Source organism: Sinohyriopsis cumingii, chromosome 1, assembly GCF_028554795.1.
Source record: "Sinohyriopsis cumingii isolate HCF-2022 chromosome 1, ASM2855479v2, whole genome shotgun sequence".
Taxonomy (NCBI): domain Eukaryota; kingdom Metazoa; phylum Mollusca; class Bivalvia; order Unionida; family Unionidae; genus Sinohyriopsis; species Sinohyriopsis cumingii.
This window is the reverse complement of record NC_142961.1, coordinates 3,228,614-3,249,653: the sequence shown is the minus strand read 5'-3', so window position 1 is coordinate 3,249,653 and position 21,040 is coordinate 3,228,614. Positions and strand designations below refer to the sequence as shown.

Here is a 21,040-nt window from a genome sequence, read left to right as displayed (position 1 = left end):
ATATTGCAAGTGTGGTAATATGCAATGTCATGTCATTTAAGCCATATATGTTGCAAGTGTGGTAATATGCAATGTCATGTCATTTAAGCCATATATGTTGCAAGTGTGGTAATATGAAATGTCATGTCATTTAAGCCATATATATTGCAAGTGTGGTAATATGCAATGTCATGTCATTTAAGTCATATATATTGCAAGTGTGGTAATATGCAATGTCATGTCATTTAAGCCATATATATTGCAAGTGTGGTAATATGCAATGTCATGTCATTTAAGCCATATATATTGCAAGTGTGGTAATATGCAATGTCGTGTCATTTAAGCCATATATATTGCAAGTGTGGTAATATGCAATGTCATGTCATTTAAGCCATATATATTGCAAGTGTGGTAATATGCAATGTCATGTCATTTAAGCCATATATATTGCAAGTGTGGTAATATGCAATGTCATGTCATTTAAGCCATATATATTGCAAGTGTGGTAATATGCAATGTCATGTCATTTAAGCCATATATATTGCAAGTGTGGTAATATGCAATGTCATGTCATTTAAGCCATATATATTGCAAGTGTGGTAATATGCAATGTCATGTCATTTAAGCTCATATATACTGGAAGTGTGGTAATATGCAATGTCATGTCATTTAAGCCCCATATATATTGGAAGTGTGGTAATATGCAATGTCATGTCATTTAAGCCCCATATATATTGGAAGTGTGGTAATATGCAATGTCATGTCATTTAAGCCCCATATATATTGGAAGTGTGGTAATATGCAATGTCATGTCATTTAAGCCATATATATTGGAAGTTTGGTAATATGAAATGTCATGTCTTTAAAGCCATATATATTGGAAGTGTGTTAATATGCAATGTCATGTCATTTAAGCCATATATATTGGAAGTGTGGTAATATGCAATGTCATGTCATTTAAGCCCTATATATATTGGAAGTGTGGTAATATGCAGTGTCATGTCATTTAAACCCTATAGATATTGGAAGTGTGGTAATATGCAGTGTCATGTCATTTAAGCCATTGAAGATTGAAAATGTGGTAATATGAAATGTCATATCATTTAAGCCATATATATTGGAAGTGTGGTAATATGCAATGTCATGTCATTTAAGCCCTATATATATTGGAAGTGTGGTAATATGCAATGCCATGTCATTTAAGCCCTATATATATATTGGAAGTGTGGTAATATGCAGTGTCATGTCATTTAAGCCATGAAGATGGAAAATGTGGTAATATACAATGCCATGTCATTTAAACCATATAGATTGGAAGTGTGGTAATATGCAATGTCATGTCATTTAAGCCCTATATATATTGGAAGTGTGGTAATATGCAATGCCATGTCATTTAAGCCCTATATATATTGGAAGTGTGGTAATATGCAGTGTCATGTCATTTAAGCCATGAAGATGGAAAATGTGGTAATATACAATGCCATGTCATTTAAACCATATAGATTGGAAGTGTGGTAATGTCATATCATTTAAGCCATATATATTGGAAGTGTGGTAATATGCAATGTCATGTCATTTAAGCCCTATATATATTGGAAGTGTGGTAATATGCAGTGTCATGTCATTTAAGCCATGAAGATGGAAAATATGGTAATATACAATGCCATGTCATTTAAACCATATAGATTGGAAGTGTGGTAATGTCATATCGTTTAAGCCATATATATTGGAAGTGTGGCAATATGCAATGTCATGTCATTTAAGCCCTATATATATTGGAAGTGTGGTAATATGCAGTGTCATGTCATTTAAGCCATTGAAGATGGAAAATATGGTAATATACAATGCCATGTCATTTAAACCATACAGATTGGAAGTGTGGTAATGCCATGTCATTTAAGCCATATAGATTGGATGTGTGGTAATTTGCAATGCCATGTCATTTAAGCCCTATATATATTGGAAGTGTAATAATATGCAGTGTCATGTCATTTAAACCATGAAGATTGAAAATGTAATATACAATGCCATGTCATTTAAACCATATAGATTGGAAGTGTGGTAATGCCATGTCATTTAAGCCATATATATTGGAAGTGTGGTAATATGCAATGCCATGTCATTTAAGCCATATATATTGCAAGTGTGGTAATATGCAATGCCATGTCATTTAAACCATACAGACTGGAAGTGTGGTAATATGCAATGTCATGTCATTTAAGCCATACAGATTAGAAGTGTGGTAATATGCAATGCCATGTCATTTAAACCATATAGACTGGAAGTGTGGTAATGCCATGTAATTTACTTAATTTAGGAAATTAGGCCAAAGACAAATCAAGGGTAATTTTAAGACTGATGCCCAAATCAATGTGCATCATAAATACACACAGGTTGGAATTTCCATGTGACAGAAAGGGATCAAATTTAAATTTTCTATGCATCAAAACCAGAGACTATTCATCTATTGAGAACCCTGGTGAACTTGTCTTGATTAAATGTAACAGACTGCTTGTGGAATATAAAATATCGCCTGTTTTTCAACAGTTATATTAGTTAAATGTAACAGGCTGCTTGTGGAATATAAAAATTTTACCTGTTTTTCAGCAGTTATATTGGTTAGACTGGTCCTGAGTGATGACGACACTTCCTTCTCTTTCTCAAGCTTGGAAATAAAGTCATTGGTCATGGATTCATGTACAGCCTGGAGATGTCTCAGTTTCTAATGATAAAATATGCAGAAGTTTAGAAGAAATGCAGGATGACATATTAACCTCTATAGGTCAGACAGAACAGACCCAGATTTGCTGTTCACTTAACAACAAACAAAAAAAAAACACAGTAGAACTGTTTACATAACAAAAGAAAACCACTGAATAGAAATGGCAATGTTGAGAACATGTGACTTTTGAATTATGCTGTTTGTAAGAACCAGTAGAATAACAACATAGATCCTGATCTGCCAGCATATTATATGAGATCAACATGGCCTGCCATTAGAGCTGACACAACTATATGTTAATATACACCTGCCAGCAAACAGAGTAGACTCAAACCACTTGTCACTCTTGGCACAGATCTGGGTCCATGTTGTTGTTAACACCTGGGTATATGTTGTTGTTAACACCTGGGTATATGTTGTTGTTAACACCTGGGTATATGTTGTTATTAACACCTGGGTATATGTTGTTATTAACACCTGGGTATATGTTGTTATTAACACCTGGGTATATGTTGTTATTAACACCTGGGTATATGTTGTTATTAACACCTGGGTATATGTTGTTATTAACACCTGGGTATATGTTGTTATTAACACCTGGGTATATGTTGTTATTAACACCTGGGTATATGTTGTTGTTAACACCTGGGTATATGTTGTTGTTAACACCTTGGTATATGTTGTTATTAACACCTGGGTATATGTTGTTGTTAACACCTGGGTATATGTTGTTATTAACACCTGGGTATATGTTGTTGTTAACACCTGGGTATATGTTGTTGTTAACACCTTGGTATATGTTGTTATTAACACCTGGGTATATGTTGTTATTAACACCTGGGTATATGTTGTTGTTAACACCTGGGTATATGTTGTTGTTAACACCTGGGTATATGTTGTTATTAACACCTGGGTATATGTTGTTATTAACACCTGGGTATATGTTGTTATTAACACCTGGGTATATGTTGTTGTTAACACCTGGGTATATGTTGTTATTAACACCTGGGAATATGTTGTTATTAACACCTGGGTATATGTTATGCATGGTTAATCAGGTTATGCATGGTTAATCAGGTTATGCATGGTTAATCAGAGCTGAAATGAATGTGAAGTATTCCTGTTTGAATATTCATTGAATAATTTTGGATAGAAATCAAACATCTCTAAATGCTTTAATAAAGCTAGCAAAAACAATTTTTAAAAATAGAATTAATGACCCACTTGCACCCATCCCCAATCAAGTCACAATGAAAACACTGCACTCAAAATCTAATTATATATAAATGGCATTTTAGTGTCTTGCATTTTGGATGATTTAAATTAAAAATCCCAATGAATGCCAATGCTATTTTCCTGTCTAGGCAATGGAGCTCAGTAACTCTTGATTACACAGTAAAATGAAGGAGCCCTTCTAAACCACCTAAAGAATTTATCTGGGAAGTAATCTGACCACAATGAAAATTACATGGACATGTTTCAACTTTAATTTAATTAAATTTGGATACAAAAAGTATAAGTGAGTTTAAAATAATAACCCATTTAATATCATGTTCTTTTTTAAAATATAGGATGCAGCTATGTTGAACTGTTTAACAGTATGAACAGAGAATGAAATTTAGGATGTTATTTTTTCTTTCTTGCAGGCTCTCAGAACAGCAGTTAGTTGAAATTGTTACAAAGACATGAAATAACATGCACAACAGAGAACATGATTTCTTTCAGAAATAACATGCACATTAGAGAACATATTTCCCTCAGAAATAACATGTACAATAGAGAACATGAGTCCCTCAGAACGAGTCCCTCAGAAATAACAAGCACATAAGAGGAAATGAGACCCTCAGAAATAACATGCATAATAGAAAACAAGTCCCTCATAAATTGTTGTTGTTGCTGTTGTTGTAGGGTTTAATGCCATTTTTCAGCACACGATAGGCTATTCATGGCAGCCAGTATTAATGGTGAAGGAAGAACCAGGGAAAACCCTGGAAAGAACCACTGACCCATGAGAAGCTACGAGCAAGCTTTCTCACATACCCACATTAGCCGAATCCGAGACTCAAACCCACACAGACAGAGGTGAGATGGCAGTGATCCATAACGGAGAGCGCTTTAGACCACTCGGCCTCGTTCATAAATAATATGCACAATTGAGAACACATGTTCCTCAGAAATAACATGCACAATATAGAACACGAGTCCCTCAGAAATAACAAGCAACTTAGAGGACACGAGTCCCTCAGAAATAACATGAACATGAATCCTTCAAAGGGACTGATTCTCCACTAGCCAAAAAGAATTTCCAGGAATCCAAGATCAAACCATTTCTTCATTGTAACTGCTGAATGTTAAAACATTTCTGATGTTCTTGAGTGAAAACAAGAGTTTCTAAATGGCTGCCATGGTGGCCATATTGGGCATCAGATTGGCACCATTTTAATTTAGGAATGACCAGTCTTAAGTCTTTTTGTGGCATGATCATCCATTCAAGAGGAGTAACAATAACAAGATGACCAAATAGAGTCAATTTCTTGTAGGACCAACAAGACATCATAATAAGTTTTCTGGTAAAAACCTCATGGCAATATGGCCTTCAGTTCAAAAGTAATGATAAAAAGATTTTCATGATGGCTGCTATCGGAGATCAGATTAACAAAATTTTTGTTTAGGACCAACTAGACATCACAAGAAGTCATATAGTGAAAACTCCATCCTTGACTTCAGGAGGAGTGTTATGGTATCCATACTGATGTCTAAACATAATTTTGATTTATGTCAAACTAGACCTTGGAATCAACGTGTTTCAAGTTTCAAGGCAATCCTCTAGTCTGGAATCAGTAGCTATAACAAACAATAGACCATTCCATAAGCTTTATAACAAACAATAGACCATTCCATAAGCTCCTCTGGTCTTTCACCAGTACAGCTAGAAACTACTTGATTGACATTCAAAATAACAAATATCATTCATCTTTCAATTCTTACAACACATACAACCATGCAATTGTGTAATTCAAATCAAAGTCAAGGTGACCATGTCCATAACTTCGTAAACAATAATGGAATAAAGATTCTCGTAATGCAAAAATACTGTCTTACAAAACATGTAAAAACAATTACTTACCTTCTCATATTCTTCCACAATTTGCATCTCTGTCATGTGCTGAGGCAAACCACTCACAGCATTATCCGTTTGAACAGCATTTTCCGTTTGAACAGCATTTTCCGTTTGAACAGCATTATCTGTTTCAAATAATGTTTCATTCTGAACATACTCAGTCTGAACTGATGTCTCTGATATCTGGAATGCCTCAGTCTGAACTGATGTCTCTGATATCTGGAATGCCTCAGTCTGAACTGATGTCTCCAATATCTGGAATGCCTCAGTCTGGCTGGCACTGGTCTGAGATAAAGCTATCTCAGTCTGAACAGAGATTTGTGCTTGCTCAACAATACTAGTTTGAATAGACATTGGTGATTGTTCAATGGTGTTAGTCTGAACTGAGCTGTTGCTTCCAGCTTCAGTCTGAGAGGAGGTCTGAATCTGATCAAGTGCTTCAGTCTGCATGGAAATCTGACACTGGCCGGCTGCCTCAGTTTGAGCATGAGTCTCACACTGGTTCAAGAATGTTTGATTAGTTTGACAGTATGTCTCAGAAATTTGTGGTTCCTCAGTCTGAATTTGAGATTCAGACTGGTACAAGGATGTCAAATCAGTCTGACAATTTATCTCAGATACTGATGATGGTTCAGTCTGACAGTGAAAATCTGAATACTGTCGCTTTGTAAACCGCTCTAGCTTAGCTGTTAATTCCTCTTTATCCGCATTCGAAGTACAGACCAACTGTGACAAATCATGCTCATGTTTAGCATCAAGTTCAGCTTTTATGGATAAAATTTCTTTTTCTTTTTCCTCTGAGATTTTCTGTTTCAGTTCCAGACATTCTTTCGTATGTTCCTCAGTCAATGTTGTTCTCATAAGATCCAGGGATTTTTTGCTTTCTTCCAGCATCTCCTTTTTCACTAGAATCAACCTATTTTTCATCTCTTCATCATGACCTTGGGTAATCTTTTCAATAATTTCCCTGTGCTGTCTTTCAATTACTTCTCTCTCCTGAATTACAGTTTCTAGCTTCTCTTTGTAATTCTTTTCAAGAATATCACAAATCTGATCCTTTTCTTTCTGAAACTTGGTCCTCAGACTCTCTTCCAATTTAACTTTGTCCATGTTAAACTTGTCTAAAGTGTCCTTCATAGATTTTAACTGTTTCTCCTTTTCCTCAAGTTCATTTTCAAGTTCTTTCTGTCTTTCCTCCAAATCTGCTCTCATTCTATCTACTTCAATCTCTAACTCAAGTGCACTAGCTTTCTTCAATTCTTCAATTTCAGCCCTGAGAGAACATTCACACTGCTCTTTCTCATCCTTAAGTCTTCCTATTTCTTTATTGCAATTTTGCTCAAGTTCAACCAATGTGGCTTCTGTGCTTTTAATTTGTGTCTCAAGTGTTGTGGTTTTGGTACATTCATTGCCGAGCTTTTCTTCCCACATTCTTCTCATATTAGAAAATTCATTCTTTAATTTGTCTATATTTTCCTTATTTGTTTGCTCACTCCATAAATCATAGTTCACTACTGCTGATACAACGCTCTGCTGAACTGCCTCAAATTGCTTCAAAAAACTGTCTTTTTCACTGGTAACATTCTCTTCAAACTGTTTAAGATTGTCCTGAAAATTTCTCAATTTATCACTGATTATCTCATGCAAAGTTTTAATTTTACATTCAGCTGCAGTGAGACGAAGTTGAGTGTTTTTCAATTCTGTTTGAAGCTTATCACACTGCTGGCATTTTTCTATTATCGCTTTAGCTTGATCCTTCTTCTCTTCCATACTGCCCTTGCATGGAGGAGAATCCCCAATGGATGACGGCATTGATTCATCAATGTAAAAATCCGCTGTAGTAAACTCCTGTGATGTCTCTATATCTGGGGAAGTCACAGGAGATGCAGTGACCTGTTTCTGTGATGTGGAACCCTCTACCACCTGACATGTTGAGGAAGACTTGGTTGTCTTGGTATCACTTTCTGAAGATCCTTCTCCTTTTCCACCCTGCTCACCACCAGACTTCTGTAGCTTGTCTGAACCACCTGAAGAAACAAAAATTAAAATTTCAAATTAAATCATATTACAAAATCTAAAATGCTTTCTTTCTGGTGCTAAGCAGCAACAAAAGTTATTTTGGTTTTACCTGACACTATTACCTTGTACTTATTTTATGCAGCTACGTGACCCACTGTTATGTGTATTTAATTTGCATAGTTAGTTTGTTAGGGTTTTATAGGGGTTTTGTTACTTCATTACAAGCTACTGTAACATAAAATTGTATGTTGGACTTGACCATGTCCAAAACTGAGTTCATTTCTGCTTGACCTGAACTGACTTTATTCTGTAACCAACTAATACAAAGCTAAATTATTCTCCTTGTGTATGGTTTTAAAATCAGAATTATTATTAATAGAAGTAAATGTGTTTATTTGGGTCTAGGTCTAGGTTTTGGAATTTCCTTAGTGCATTTGACATAGTCCAGGTTCTGGTTTCTAATAACAACTAATATTTTTATTTTGTAAACATCAGGATCATTCTAGAAGGTTATTTTCCATTAGGTAAAAGTTGTTTTTAGGAAATGCTAATTGTGACCTGAGGTCAAGTGGAGAACTATATAATCTTGTAACTGAGAGGAGTTTTTGAGTTGTGCTTTAAGATCTAACACTTTGAAGTTGTATTATTTGTTGTGTCCAGTTGGGCTGAATTTTATTTCTTCAAATTGTTGAATTGTAGTGATTATTTTCTCTGGAAATACATGTTTTGATAAAATTCTTGGATAGAGACAATCATTGGAATTTATGGTGAATTCAAACTTGGAATTATATTACTGTGATTCAACAAAAGACTGTTGGCACATCAACACCCTAGGAGCTCCCACAGACACATTATCTCCAGTTCTGGATTAAATTTGGACTTCTACTACATTTTATTCAGTACTTTATATTATTTTAACTTGTGTATGTAATTCTTGGATTATTTTGGGATTTAATTTGCAATATTGTATGTTCTTTTCTTTCATTTTCACTTTGTATTCTAGGGAAATAATTTGTTAAATTTTAGAAAGCTTGTTGCTTTTCACTCTTTTCTGTTACTTAATTTAAGAGCATAGACTTGTAACACCATACTAGCCTTAAATGATGTCTCATTCCCTACATTCTGGATATTTATCATATATGACAGTTAAGGTTTGTTACTGTAACATTATGTTTTGTTATTTTTGATTAGTGTTATGACATAAAAAATGAAATGTCTAATAGTACATATTTACAATTTGGTTCATGTTCATGGACATTAGTCAATGTTTGTTAATCTCACATGTTTGTCTGACTTAGATGCAAATAATTTTGTCAGATTATCCTGAAAAGACATGATAACAGATTGATTTATTAGCACTGTAAATTGTCACTATTCAATTACTCATCCTGTCATGAGCATTACTAACCACTGAGAAAATCAAAAGATAATTATTTTTTTGTTTACTGACCATTGAGACAGTCATGAGATAAATTTACTGGACCTGTAGAATATCAATGGATATTTTGATTTAGTGGCTTTTTTAACTGTCACTAGACAGCTTGATTTATCTGGCTGGTGACTGTCAACATTGATTTATTAGCTTTGTAGACTATCACTAGATTCACTGATTTATGTACTCTGTAGACTGTCACCAGATAGATTCAATAACTAGCCTTGGATATTGTCACTAGACTGATTTATTGGCCTTGGATACTGTCACTAGACAGGTGTCACTAGACAGATTTATTAATTGGCTTTGGATACTGTCACTAGATTAATTTATTGGCTTTGGATACTGTCACAATATTGATTCACTGGCTTTGGATATCATCACTAGACAGAATAACTGGCTTTGGATACTGACACTAGACTGATTTATTGGCTTTTGACTGTCACTAGATTGATTTATTGGCTTTGGATACCATAACTAGACAGACTGATTAACTGGTCTTGGATACTGTCACTAGACTGACTTAATAGCCCTGGATACTGTCACTAGACAGATTCATTTATTGGCCTTGAATACCGACACTACATTGATTTATTGGCTTTGGATACTGTCACTATACAGATTAATTGGCCCTGGATACTGTCCCTAGATTCATTTATTGGCTTTGGATACTGTCACTATACAGATTGATTAATTGGTCTTGGATACTGTCACTAGATTGATTTATTGGCTTTGAATACTGTCACTAGATATATTGATTAATATGCCATGGATACTGTCACTAGATTTGTTTATTTACTTTGGATACTATCACTTGACTGATTAATTGGCTTTACATTCTGTCACTAAATAAATTAATTAATTAGCCTTGGCTACTATCACTAGTCAGACTGATTAATTGACCCTGGATACTGTAACTAGATTAATTTATTGGCTTTGGATACTGTCAATATATAGACTGATCAATCAGACCTGGATTGTGTCATCAGACATATTGATTTACTGACCATGAAGACTGTCCATTTCATCACAGTAATCATATAATCTGCCCATTAGTCTGAACATCTTATATGACAATCTTCAGCCAACACAGCCTTCAGACCTGCTGGCCAAGACAAATCCATTTCATCACAGTAATCATATAATCTGCCCATTAATCTGAACATCTTATGATACGACAATCTTCAGCTAACACAGCCTTCAGACCTGCTAACCATGACAAATCTGTCTCAGTAAGGCAGATCAATTTTTTTTATATAGGTTTGACCAGTTTTCAGTAAGGTGTAAGAAAATATCATAAAAAGGTACTGTAAAGCTGTAAAATGTAATTATAAGTTCAGTATTTGAAACATGGAACAGTGATAAACATTATATTCAACTAAAAAGTTTGTAAAGTATGTGTAGACCTTATTTACCACTAGTAGTTTTCCAAGCCCTATGCAGCTCAATGGCTTGTTACTACCCCTCAACTTGACATAATTCTTGGAATTCTTTTTCTATTTCACGTGACAACGGCAATCATATGTCCCGCCACTAGGCAAATTAAAATATTGCATGTTATGTCCAATAAACATAATTGTGTCCCTTCCAGCTTTTATTCACAAGAATCTGAATGAATGTTCCTTTTTATTCTTCTGTCTTGGTTATTAACACTTTTAAGAGGTTTACTTTCTGTTTCCTTTTAAACATGCATCATTTGATGGATACCACTTTTTAAAAAATTTCTATAACCAACAGTTTGATCATGCAGGCACTTTGCATGAACAAATAGGTGCAGTTTAAAGTGTCTGCGGTGCTACTGTAAAGTTAGTCTGGTTCCCAGATTAATTTTACCAATTCTAATGTGAAACCCTAACCCAAATCAAACACGGATGAACCAATTATCCAGATTTTTCAGCAACGACAATTTTTCAGTAGTTTTTGCTTTATTTGCCATTAGTCCATATTTTAAGGGTAATTTTCATAAGACTTATGGCAAAACTGTAATGGTTGGCAGGTCTGCATCTTTAAATGGTAGCTTATTTATTTCTTCTTGCTAAAATAAAGACTGAAAATGTAAAACCCATACCCATAGCTCCAAATAGCCAACTGTTTCCTATGCCCAAACTACACACTATACATTATGGAATGACATCTTACATTGGTTGTTAGGAGTTTGACACAATTTTTCAGCACATTATAGACTATACATCGCAGCCACTAAATCTAGTTGAAGAAGAACCCAGAAGAACCCTGGGAAGAACCACCAACCCACAGGAAACTACTCAAAAGCTTTCTCACATACCCACATTGGATGAACATTGGATGAACCTGAGCCATAGACCCACACAAGGTGAAATGTCAGTGATCTGTAAGGGCCACTCAGCCACCCGAGGTCCCCATCATATAGATAAAGCTGGCATAGTGATAATACCAAATCCTATTCTTTTGTATTACATTTGCCATACAAGTGTTATATTGCGATGCTTAGATCACAAGCTGTCATTAATAGAGTAAATGTACAACAATAGAGTAAATGTATTATATACAATAATAGAGTGAATGTACTATATACAATAATAGAGTAAATGTACTATATACAATATTAGAGTGAATGTACTATATACAATAATAGAGTAAATGTACTATATACAATATTAGAGTAAATGTACTATATACAACAACAAAACATACAAACAACAAAACCATGAATGTTTATATTCTGTAGTTTTGCATTCAGTTAACACAAGTACTATAAATAGCACCTTATACACCCACCCCGTGCTTTTTTAGTCCTCTGTGATGCATTGGTTACATGGAGATAATTCACCAAGTGGTTTCAATGATCTTAATGTCTGGTCAAGGTATGCAGTCTGAACTAAATTTAATGTGCATAAACTATACATTTCTGTATATCTAAATATACTGGGTACTTAAAATTTTCTAACATTTATTCAGTATAAAACTGATTATTTAAAGTTCTTTTTGGCCTGAACTGAACAGAATCAACATTTCTGTAAAGAAAACCTGCATTTTTACATAAAACTGATTTCTATTTGAGACTCTTATAACATCCAAGTTCCAACCTGAATAACACATCTGATCATCCACATGATGTATCATTAGCGTAGCTGTAATAAAACACACAGGATGTATCGTTAGAAACAAGTGTAGCTGTAATAAAACACACAGGATGTCTCATTATATACATATATATATATATATATATATATATATATATATATATATATATATATATATATATATATATATATATATACACACACTATATGCATCATTTGAATTGTATCGGATATTACCTTATAATATTCTTCTTAAATGCATACTGTCTGGTGAGAAATGATAACGAATGAAAATCTACTCAGCTTTATCAAGAATGATCAGTCATAAATCACACATCAATCAGCAACTAGAAGGGATAATAAATATGCACACACACACACACTCCATTTCATGACAAAGATACTTGACACAAGAAGAAAATGTTGTTGTAGGGTTTAACGCCATTTTTCAGCATAAGATAGGCTATACATGGTGGCCATTATAAATGGTGGAGGAACAACCCCAGAAAACCCCGGAAAGAACCACCAACCCAAGAGAAGCTACTGGCAAGTTTCTCACATACCCACACTGGATGAACCCAAGACTCTAACTCACGCAAACAGAGGTGAGATGGCAGTGATCTGTAACGATGAATGCTTTTGACCACTTTGCCACTCGGGGCCCCCAACGAAAATGTAACTAGTAATGTAAATAAGGTGAGATTTGGTTTAAAGAGGATTGTGAGGTTAAAAGTCACTTATTTTTCATGTCCAGATTTTAATCTTTCCCTCTTTTGAGTCTGGCCACTATAAATAGCTCGAAGGAAATTTTAACTTTACAAAAGCAAGGATGAGTTTGACATCTGCCCCAAAGAGGGGCTAAGAGACTAAAGTTAAAAGGAGGAGACAATAATAACAGAAAATACAAGAGTCCCTTAAAGGGGCTAATGCTCTGATGAAAAAAAGGAGTTTCCATGAATTCAAGATAAGACCATTTCATTTTTAACTGATGAGTGTTGAAACCAGATCAAATTAGTCGCTATGGTTGCTATTTTTGATGCAACATTGATACCTGTTTTATTTAAGACTAGACATTGGAATACTTTCGGTGAAAACCTAAGTTAATACAACCATACATTCAGGAGGAATATATATTCACAGCTACCTAAGTGGTCATAATTGATTTCATTATGGACCAACTAGACACCATAAGAAGCCTTATAGTGCAAATTCTATGTTCAGGAGTAGAGTCATAAGATTTTCAAGATGGCTGCTACTGCAGCCATGTTAGATGTCTGTACATTTAGGACCCAAGAGAATGAACACTTTACATGGGAAATTATTTAAGGACAGACATACAACAAAAATAAGACAACAGACAAAAGGCCACCCCATAAGCTTTTCTGGTCTATGAACGGCAGAATTAAAAACTAAACAAGTTTTAAATGAAACTGGCCTAAATGCAATGGTTAACAGGACAGACAGATGGATGGACAAAGTAACAATATACACCCCTGCCACTTTTATGGTTTGGAATAAAAATTTAAATGGATAAGATTACTGCCACCTGCAAATGTATTGCACCCGCATACACACCTGCATACATACCTGAGCTTTCAAAACTCCTCTGAATATTTCCATCTGTGAAATCAACCGATTTTCGATGTCCCTCCTTCATTTCCCGTGTTAATGATTCAGACAGGCACTTGGGTAATGGAAACTCTGTTTCCAGGGTTATTGACTTTGACAGGTCTGGTTTTAACATCAGTCCTGACTCTTCTACAAGTTCTGCTACCTGGTCTACTAGAGATATGCTAGCTCCCTCCATTGATGTAAGTTGATGTTCACTGTGAATTATGTCGATATCGGAGCCATTAATGGAGCTGGGGCAAGGCACATGGAGCAAATCATGATCTGACATTTCTACCCACTGAACGCTTGAGTCTTTAGTTGTTCTGAAGTCTCCCAAAGTCCACACTTCCCTAGCATCTTGAACACTGAAAATAAATAAATTTTGCAAGAAAAAAAATAATCTGAAAATCAAAAGCTCAAATGAGACATCTATCTCATGTATGTAATATTGCAAACATACAGATTTCTGGTATGAAATATTGTGGAAACCTGAATTATATTAGTTCTTTTTGGTATGAAATATTTGTGGAAACATGTATTACACTAGTTCTTTTTGGTATGAAATATTTGTGGAAACCTGAATTATACTAGTTCTTTTTGGTATGAAATATTTGTGGAAACTTGAATTATACTAGTTCTTTTTGGTATGAAATATTTGTGGAAACCTGAATTATACTAGTTCTTTCTGGTATGAAATTTTTTGTGGAAACCTGAATTACACTAGTTCTTTACAAAAAGAAAATTGCTACAATGAATTTATGGATCTAATCAGATGTGATGGGTTAGCTTCTGGGACAAAAGACAAATCTGTTCCCTCACTAGAACAAGACCAGATAAATTACAGACCCACAAGACCTCAAAGACCTCACTTTAACAAGACCAGATAAATTACAGACCCACAAGACCTCACAAGAACATGACCAGATAAATTACAGACCCACTTATAATGCAGCGGCAAGTGTGGATCCAAATTTTGTCCTATAGAAAATGGCCCAAAAATCCCAAACCAATGTTTGTTGGATGTGAATATAACTGCAATCAAAATCAAACTCAGTGCCTAAACAGCCTTAATCAACATCATGAAATTCACAACTTTTGAGCAGAATTAATATTTTGTCAACATTTTCTTACAAAAAAAATTGTCAGTACACAGTAAATAATGACAAAATTTCTAGCAATGAAATGAACGTAATACCTACTTGTGTCAAGAATTACTAACCAGTTATATTGTTATATTTTATCAATTTGGTTTTCAATGTAATCATTAATGAAACACGCCCTCCTGAATTCCTGTAATCCTCAGTGATGCCTGAGTTTATTCATGAGAACCTTATTAAGTACAGATTGTGTTTTGATCTCTAACTTGTACAAATATTAGTTGCATTGTTACAATAAATTATAAGATGACTTGCATTTTATTATCACAATTATTTTCTATCAAATCAAGTGGAAGCAGAATTTAAAAAAAAAAAGAATGAAAATTCTATGATGAGTTTGTGTGTGTGATTTAGATTTTTAACATAGTTTTAATAATTTTTCAGTCATATCGCTACAATGTCAGCAGTGTGACAGTTTATAGTGATGTCTAGCACTGGGGCATCATGCCGCAGACATGTAGTATGATGTCCCATCCAGTCACATTATCCTGACACCAGTCCTCACACTAACCTCCTAATGCTGAGCGCCAAGCGAGGCAGCTGTTAGTACCATTTTGGTAAGTCTTTGGTATGACTCGGCCGGGGTTAGAACCCGCAACCTCCCGCATCAGAGGCAGATGCTCTAAACACTAGGCCACTGGAGCGGGAAATTCTATCATGAAAGAATTTTTAAAAAAAGAATGAAAATTCTATCATGTAAGATTCTATCATGTAAAACCTTTATCCAAACTTTCTGTGTCATGGTATCTCTCAACAACTCGGGATGCCACGTTTTGCATGCATGCTTCTATATTCCAATGCCATGAGTTTCCATTGCACAAAGATTCACTGGATGAATTTAAACCTTTGACCAATCAGAATACTCTTTTACGAGAGTCATGTGCTAACTAATATATGGAATGAAGCATTTACAAAGGTCGCTGCAGACTGGGACTGGACATACCGCTTTTTAAAAACCGGATCGGAGATGATAAAAAGATGGACTATATCAAGAAAAATCTGATTCAAGTCAGGCAAAAAGCAGAATTCTTCTTTAAAATGGAGAAAAATCGTGCCTGAGAGCTCAAAGTTAATTTCTAAGAACTAAGTCAAGAATTCTAAAATTGTTGTTAAACTTGGCCTAGAGAAGAAGACACTAGCTGATGGGGTTTAAAGTATGGAGGAAGACACTAGCTGAGGGGTATGGAGGTGTGGAGGAAAACACTAGCTGAGGGGTTTGGAGGTGTGAAGGAAAACACTAGCTGAGGGGGTTTGGAGTGTGGAGGAAGACACTAGCTGAGGGAGTTTAGAGGTGTGGAGGAAAACACTAGCTGATGGGTCTGGAGGAAGACACTAGCTGAAGGAATCTGGAGTGGGGGGGGAAACACTAGCTGAGTGGGTGTGAAGGAAGACACTGCTGAGGGAGTTTGGAGTGTGGAGAACAGCTTCTACTTTAAAAACTTATTTTAACCTTTTACATTTAAAAAACTCCATTAAATATGTGACTGTGATCTTTTAACTGTGATAAGTTGTATCCTCCATTATAAATACATCTGTTAAATAGGTCAATGTGATCTTTCATCTGTGATAAGTGGTACCCTCCATTATAAATACACACATTAAATAGGTCAATGTGATCTTTTAGCTGTGATAAGTGGTACCCTCCATTATAAATACACCTATTAAATAGGTCAATGTGATATGTTAACTGTGATAAGTGGTACCCTCCATTATAAATACACCCATTAAATAGGTCAATGTGATCTTTTATCTGTGATAAGTTGTACCCTCCATTATAAATACACCCATTAAATAGGTCAATGTGATCTTTTAACTGTGATAATTGGTACCCTACATTATAAATAAATCCATTTATTTTCATGAATGCACATTCAACCATGTCAGTGACACATTTTTTATTTACATCAACAGCAATGACAATGTTGTTAGATAAGTGATTTCTATGTCTCACCTTGCACCCATGACAAAAATCAGAGCTATTTATCAGAGTAAGGTTCATACCACCTATTTTTTATGGCAACAGTTGTATCAGATTAAATAATTAGACTATAGTTGGTTTAAATTAAAGACTTACTTTAAAAGTTCAGAAAGTTCAGGAACTGCATCCTTCAGCATTACAATATCACTCTCTGTTATACTTGGTAGACGTTCATCAAACTCTGGTGGAGCCTCAGTCTATTTTAAACATTGTATAAGAATAAATAATGTAATGTCCTGATAACCAAACTTGTCAGGGCATGTAGTAAAACATTTGCTCAGCATAAATTTTTTATTTTAAATAGGTTTTTAAAAAAAAACAAGTGTCTCACCTACATCCATATTCCAAGGTAGGTACACACGCACACACACACACTCTGAACTACATCTATATGATGCCAGTGCATACACATAAACACAAACAGACACACACTCCGTATCACCTATATCCATATTCCAGTGGATACATACATACAGACATGCATTCCATATTGGACTTTTTAAAAAAATGTTAATGTTGATGACACCATTGCCACCAAAAAAGAATATATGTTTAAATGAAAATTATGAAAATTTGAATTTTTCTTTCACTTAGGATTTCATATATACAAACCGTTCATCAACAATCACAACAAACATAAAATGTGATGGGAAATATATCTAATCTGTCATGAATAATTCAAGCTGTGTGAGTTACTATAATATTATAAAACTGATACACATCAAGACACTAAAATTAATAATGTTTATGAAATAAACAAATTTCACTTTGTATTGCTCTGTAGTTTTTTTTCTGGCTCAACCAGAAATATGCAAGACATACTGATCTAATGTCATGAATACTTTCATGCTGTGGTAACAGTGATTTAAATCAGGAAACTAAAGCGAAAGTTATTTTATCAAATTCAGAACTTATTTACTTTTCTTCAGAAAATAAATTTGGGTTTTCTTTTATTTTTCATCTTTAATCAGTTATTTATACTTCTTTGTCACAAGGAATACAGAAATCCTTATCTCTTGTATGTTCAGTTACTGAGAGAATAGCACATTATTTCTGATTCTTACAGGTTGAAATATAAATAACAGTATGACCAAATTTTCTGACAGTATAATGACAGCCTCTCCTTTCATGCCTCTCACACAGTCAAGGGAGGCCATGACAAAGGCCTTAATATCCAAAATGATGTTATGAAGAGGCTTCTTCTGCAGTCTTGCCAATGACCGTGATAAAACTGAGTAGTAAGTGTGCTCCCCAATCTGACAAATCTGTTCAAATCATGATTATAAGCTGACAGATTTTCCTACTACTAGCCACTTCCTGTCTTGCCATTAAAGAAAGGAGTATTTCATCTTGTCAAGATCGTAGCAGTGATCTAAATGACCCACCATCAAGGCACCATTGTGCCAAAGGGGCCATTTGCAGAAGGAACATCATGTAAAGGCATTTTAAGTGTAACAGGTCTGCCACCCCACTCAATAGGGCAAGGAGCTGGAGAAACTCCCTCACCCAAATAAATGTCTTGGTTGGCACCTTCTCCAATGCATGGGTACTTTTAAAGCCTTTAAGAAGCTGATTCACAAAGTTGAGAAGAGTTAAGAACTCCACACCTAGAATGACAAAATGTTTTGAATGGAAAAGGTCTGACTTCTCTACACTGATTTTCCACCCTAAACTGTGATAAGGGAAATAAGGTTGTTCATGTCAGGAAAACCAAAATTATCCGACGTTTTTGCAGTATGTCATCAAGGTATGCTGCTCAAAAACATTCAGATGTAGTCTATTGCTTCTTAAACAATACAAATTAAGAATAATGTGGCAGACATTTACTAGGCAGAGATAATGCATGTTTGAAGGTCTCTTTTATACGCAAAGAGTATTGAAATGGACAGTTATCCTGACACAACGAATAATCAAAATTGGGATTTATCATTTATTATCTAACTGACAGTAACTATGGCCACACAATGTTCCTGTCTGAGAGTAACTATGACCACACAATGTTCCTGTCTGACAGTAACTATGGCCACACAATGTTCCTGTCTGACAGTAACTATGGCCACACAATGTTCCTGATAGTAACTATGGCCACACAATGTTCCTGTCTGACAGTAACTATGGCCACACAATGTTCCTGTCTGACAGTAACAATACAATATAAATAACTTACTGCAAAATGGGGCGGAATGTCTTCCAAACCAGGAAACAAGGACTGCAAAAAATGTCGACCTGCAAAAACACAAAATAATCGAAGATGGACTGAGTGTTTAGAAAATCAAGAACTTTTTACAAACTGTAACAAAATCAAGATCAGATAAATTCAAACATGTCCAATTTATTGACTCGTGTATGACATGAGGTTTATTTACAAAAGGGAAAAAAACAATGTGACTGAAGATAAAACTATAATCTTTTCATGATGAACAAATCTTGCAACATGGATCAAGCCAATTTAAGACACTGACAGCGAAAATCGCATAACACTGCAAAATATACATCACATAATAAATTCCCACATACAACACATATGAAGTGTACACTGTGACCAGGCTTGAATATTTTCAGCAACAAAAATTTTGTCTAAACTACAATTAGGTCTAAAATCCAGTAAAGTGATTGGCTAATATTTAAAGTTTGAAAACAACAATTAACCAATCAAAAGACTTATTTTGGTGAAACTGGGTCCAGATTTACAGTAAAGTTGCAGATCCAAGTTTGATTCACTATTCTCATCACAGCTAATGCAGATTAACACATTTAAACAATACTAAAAAACTACTCCTAAAATGATTGACATGTTTAACATTCTTAGCAAACTAAAAATGTGTTTTATGAGCTATGAATGATCCGATGCAATGACCTGCTTTTATTTAGATTAATTTGTCCTCATCAAGATGCATAAAAATACAGACTTCCATGACTCTGTGGCCAAGAATACCTGAAAAAACAACTGTAACACAAAACTGAACAGAGATCACTTAAGGGCACAAAAAAGGTCAGCAATCAAATTATTAGTTTTATAGTTTTGTGCTCACAGATGCATTCAAATCTTGCATAAAATGCCACATATTTGCAGCAGGTTTCACAACTGATGTTGCCCACAATGCCACACATTTGCAACAGGTTCTACAAATGTAGTCACAAACAATGAAACACATTTGAAACAGGTTATACAACTGAAGTTGCCCACAATGCCACACATTTGCAACAGGCTCTACAAATGTAGACACAAACAATGCCACACATTTGAAACAGGTTATACAACTGAAGTTGCCCACAATGCCACACATTTGCAAAAGTCTCTACAAATGTAGTCACAAACAACGAAACACATTTGAAACAGGTTATACAACTGAAGTTGCCCACAATGCCACACATTTGCAACGGGCTCTACAAATGAAGTCACAAACAATGCCACACATTTGAAACAGGTTATACAACTGAAGTTGCCCACAATGCCACACATTTGCAACAGGCTCTACAAATGTAGTCACAAACAATGAAACACATTTGAAATAGGTTATACAACTGAAGTTGCCCACAATGCCACACATTTGAAACGGGTTATATAACTGAAGTTGCCCACAATGCCACACATTTGAAACAGGTTATACAACTGAAGTTGCCCACAATGCCACACATTTGAAACTGGTTATACAACTGTAGTCACAAACAATGAAACACATTTGAAACAGGTTATACAACTGAAGTTGCCCACAATGCCACACATTTGCAACAGGCTCTACAAATGTAGTCACAAATAAGGAAACACATTTGAAACAGGTTATACAACTGAAGTTGCCCACAATGCCACACATTTGAAACAGGTTATACAACTTAAGTCACAAACAATGAAACACATTTAAAACAGGTTATACAACCAAAGTTGCCCACAATGCCACACATTTGCAACAGGCTCTACAAATGTAGTCACAAACAATGCCACACATTTGCAACAGGTT

General features: G+C 34.9%; 1 protein-coding gene across 1 annotated transcript in view; it reads right to left on the bottom strand.

The window, feature by feature from the left end:
- Positions 1–21,040, bottom strand: part of LOC149806326 (RB1-inducible coiled-coil protein 1-like) — a 102,017-nt gene that overhangs the window by 30,286 nt on the left and 50,691 nt on the right. The window contains exons 14-18 of the mRNA XM_089951634.1: positions 19,249–19,307; positions 17,178–17,278; positions 13,923–14,311; positions 5,829–7,849; positions 2,576–2,701 (exon numbers count right to left, since the gene is read on the bottom strand). Of these exons, the coding sequence (XP_089807760.1) occupies positions 2,576–2,701; positions 5,829–7,849; positions 13,923–14,311; positions 17,178–17,278; positions 19,249–19,307 (2,696 nt within the window). The remainder of the gene's footprint in view (positions 1–2,575; positions 2,702–5,828; positions 7,850–13,922; positions 14,312–17,177; positions 17,279–19,248; positions 19,308–21,040) is intronic.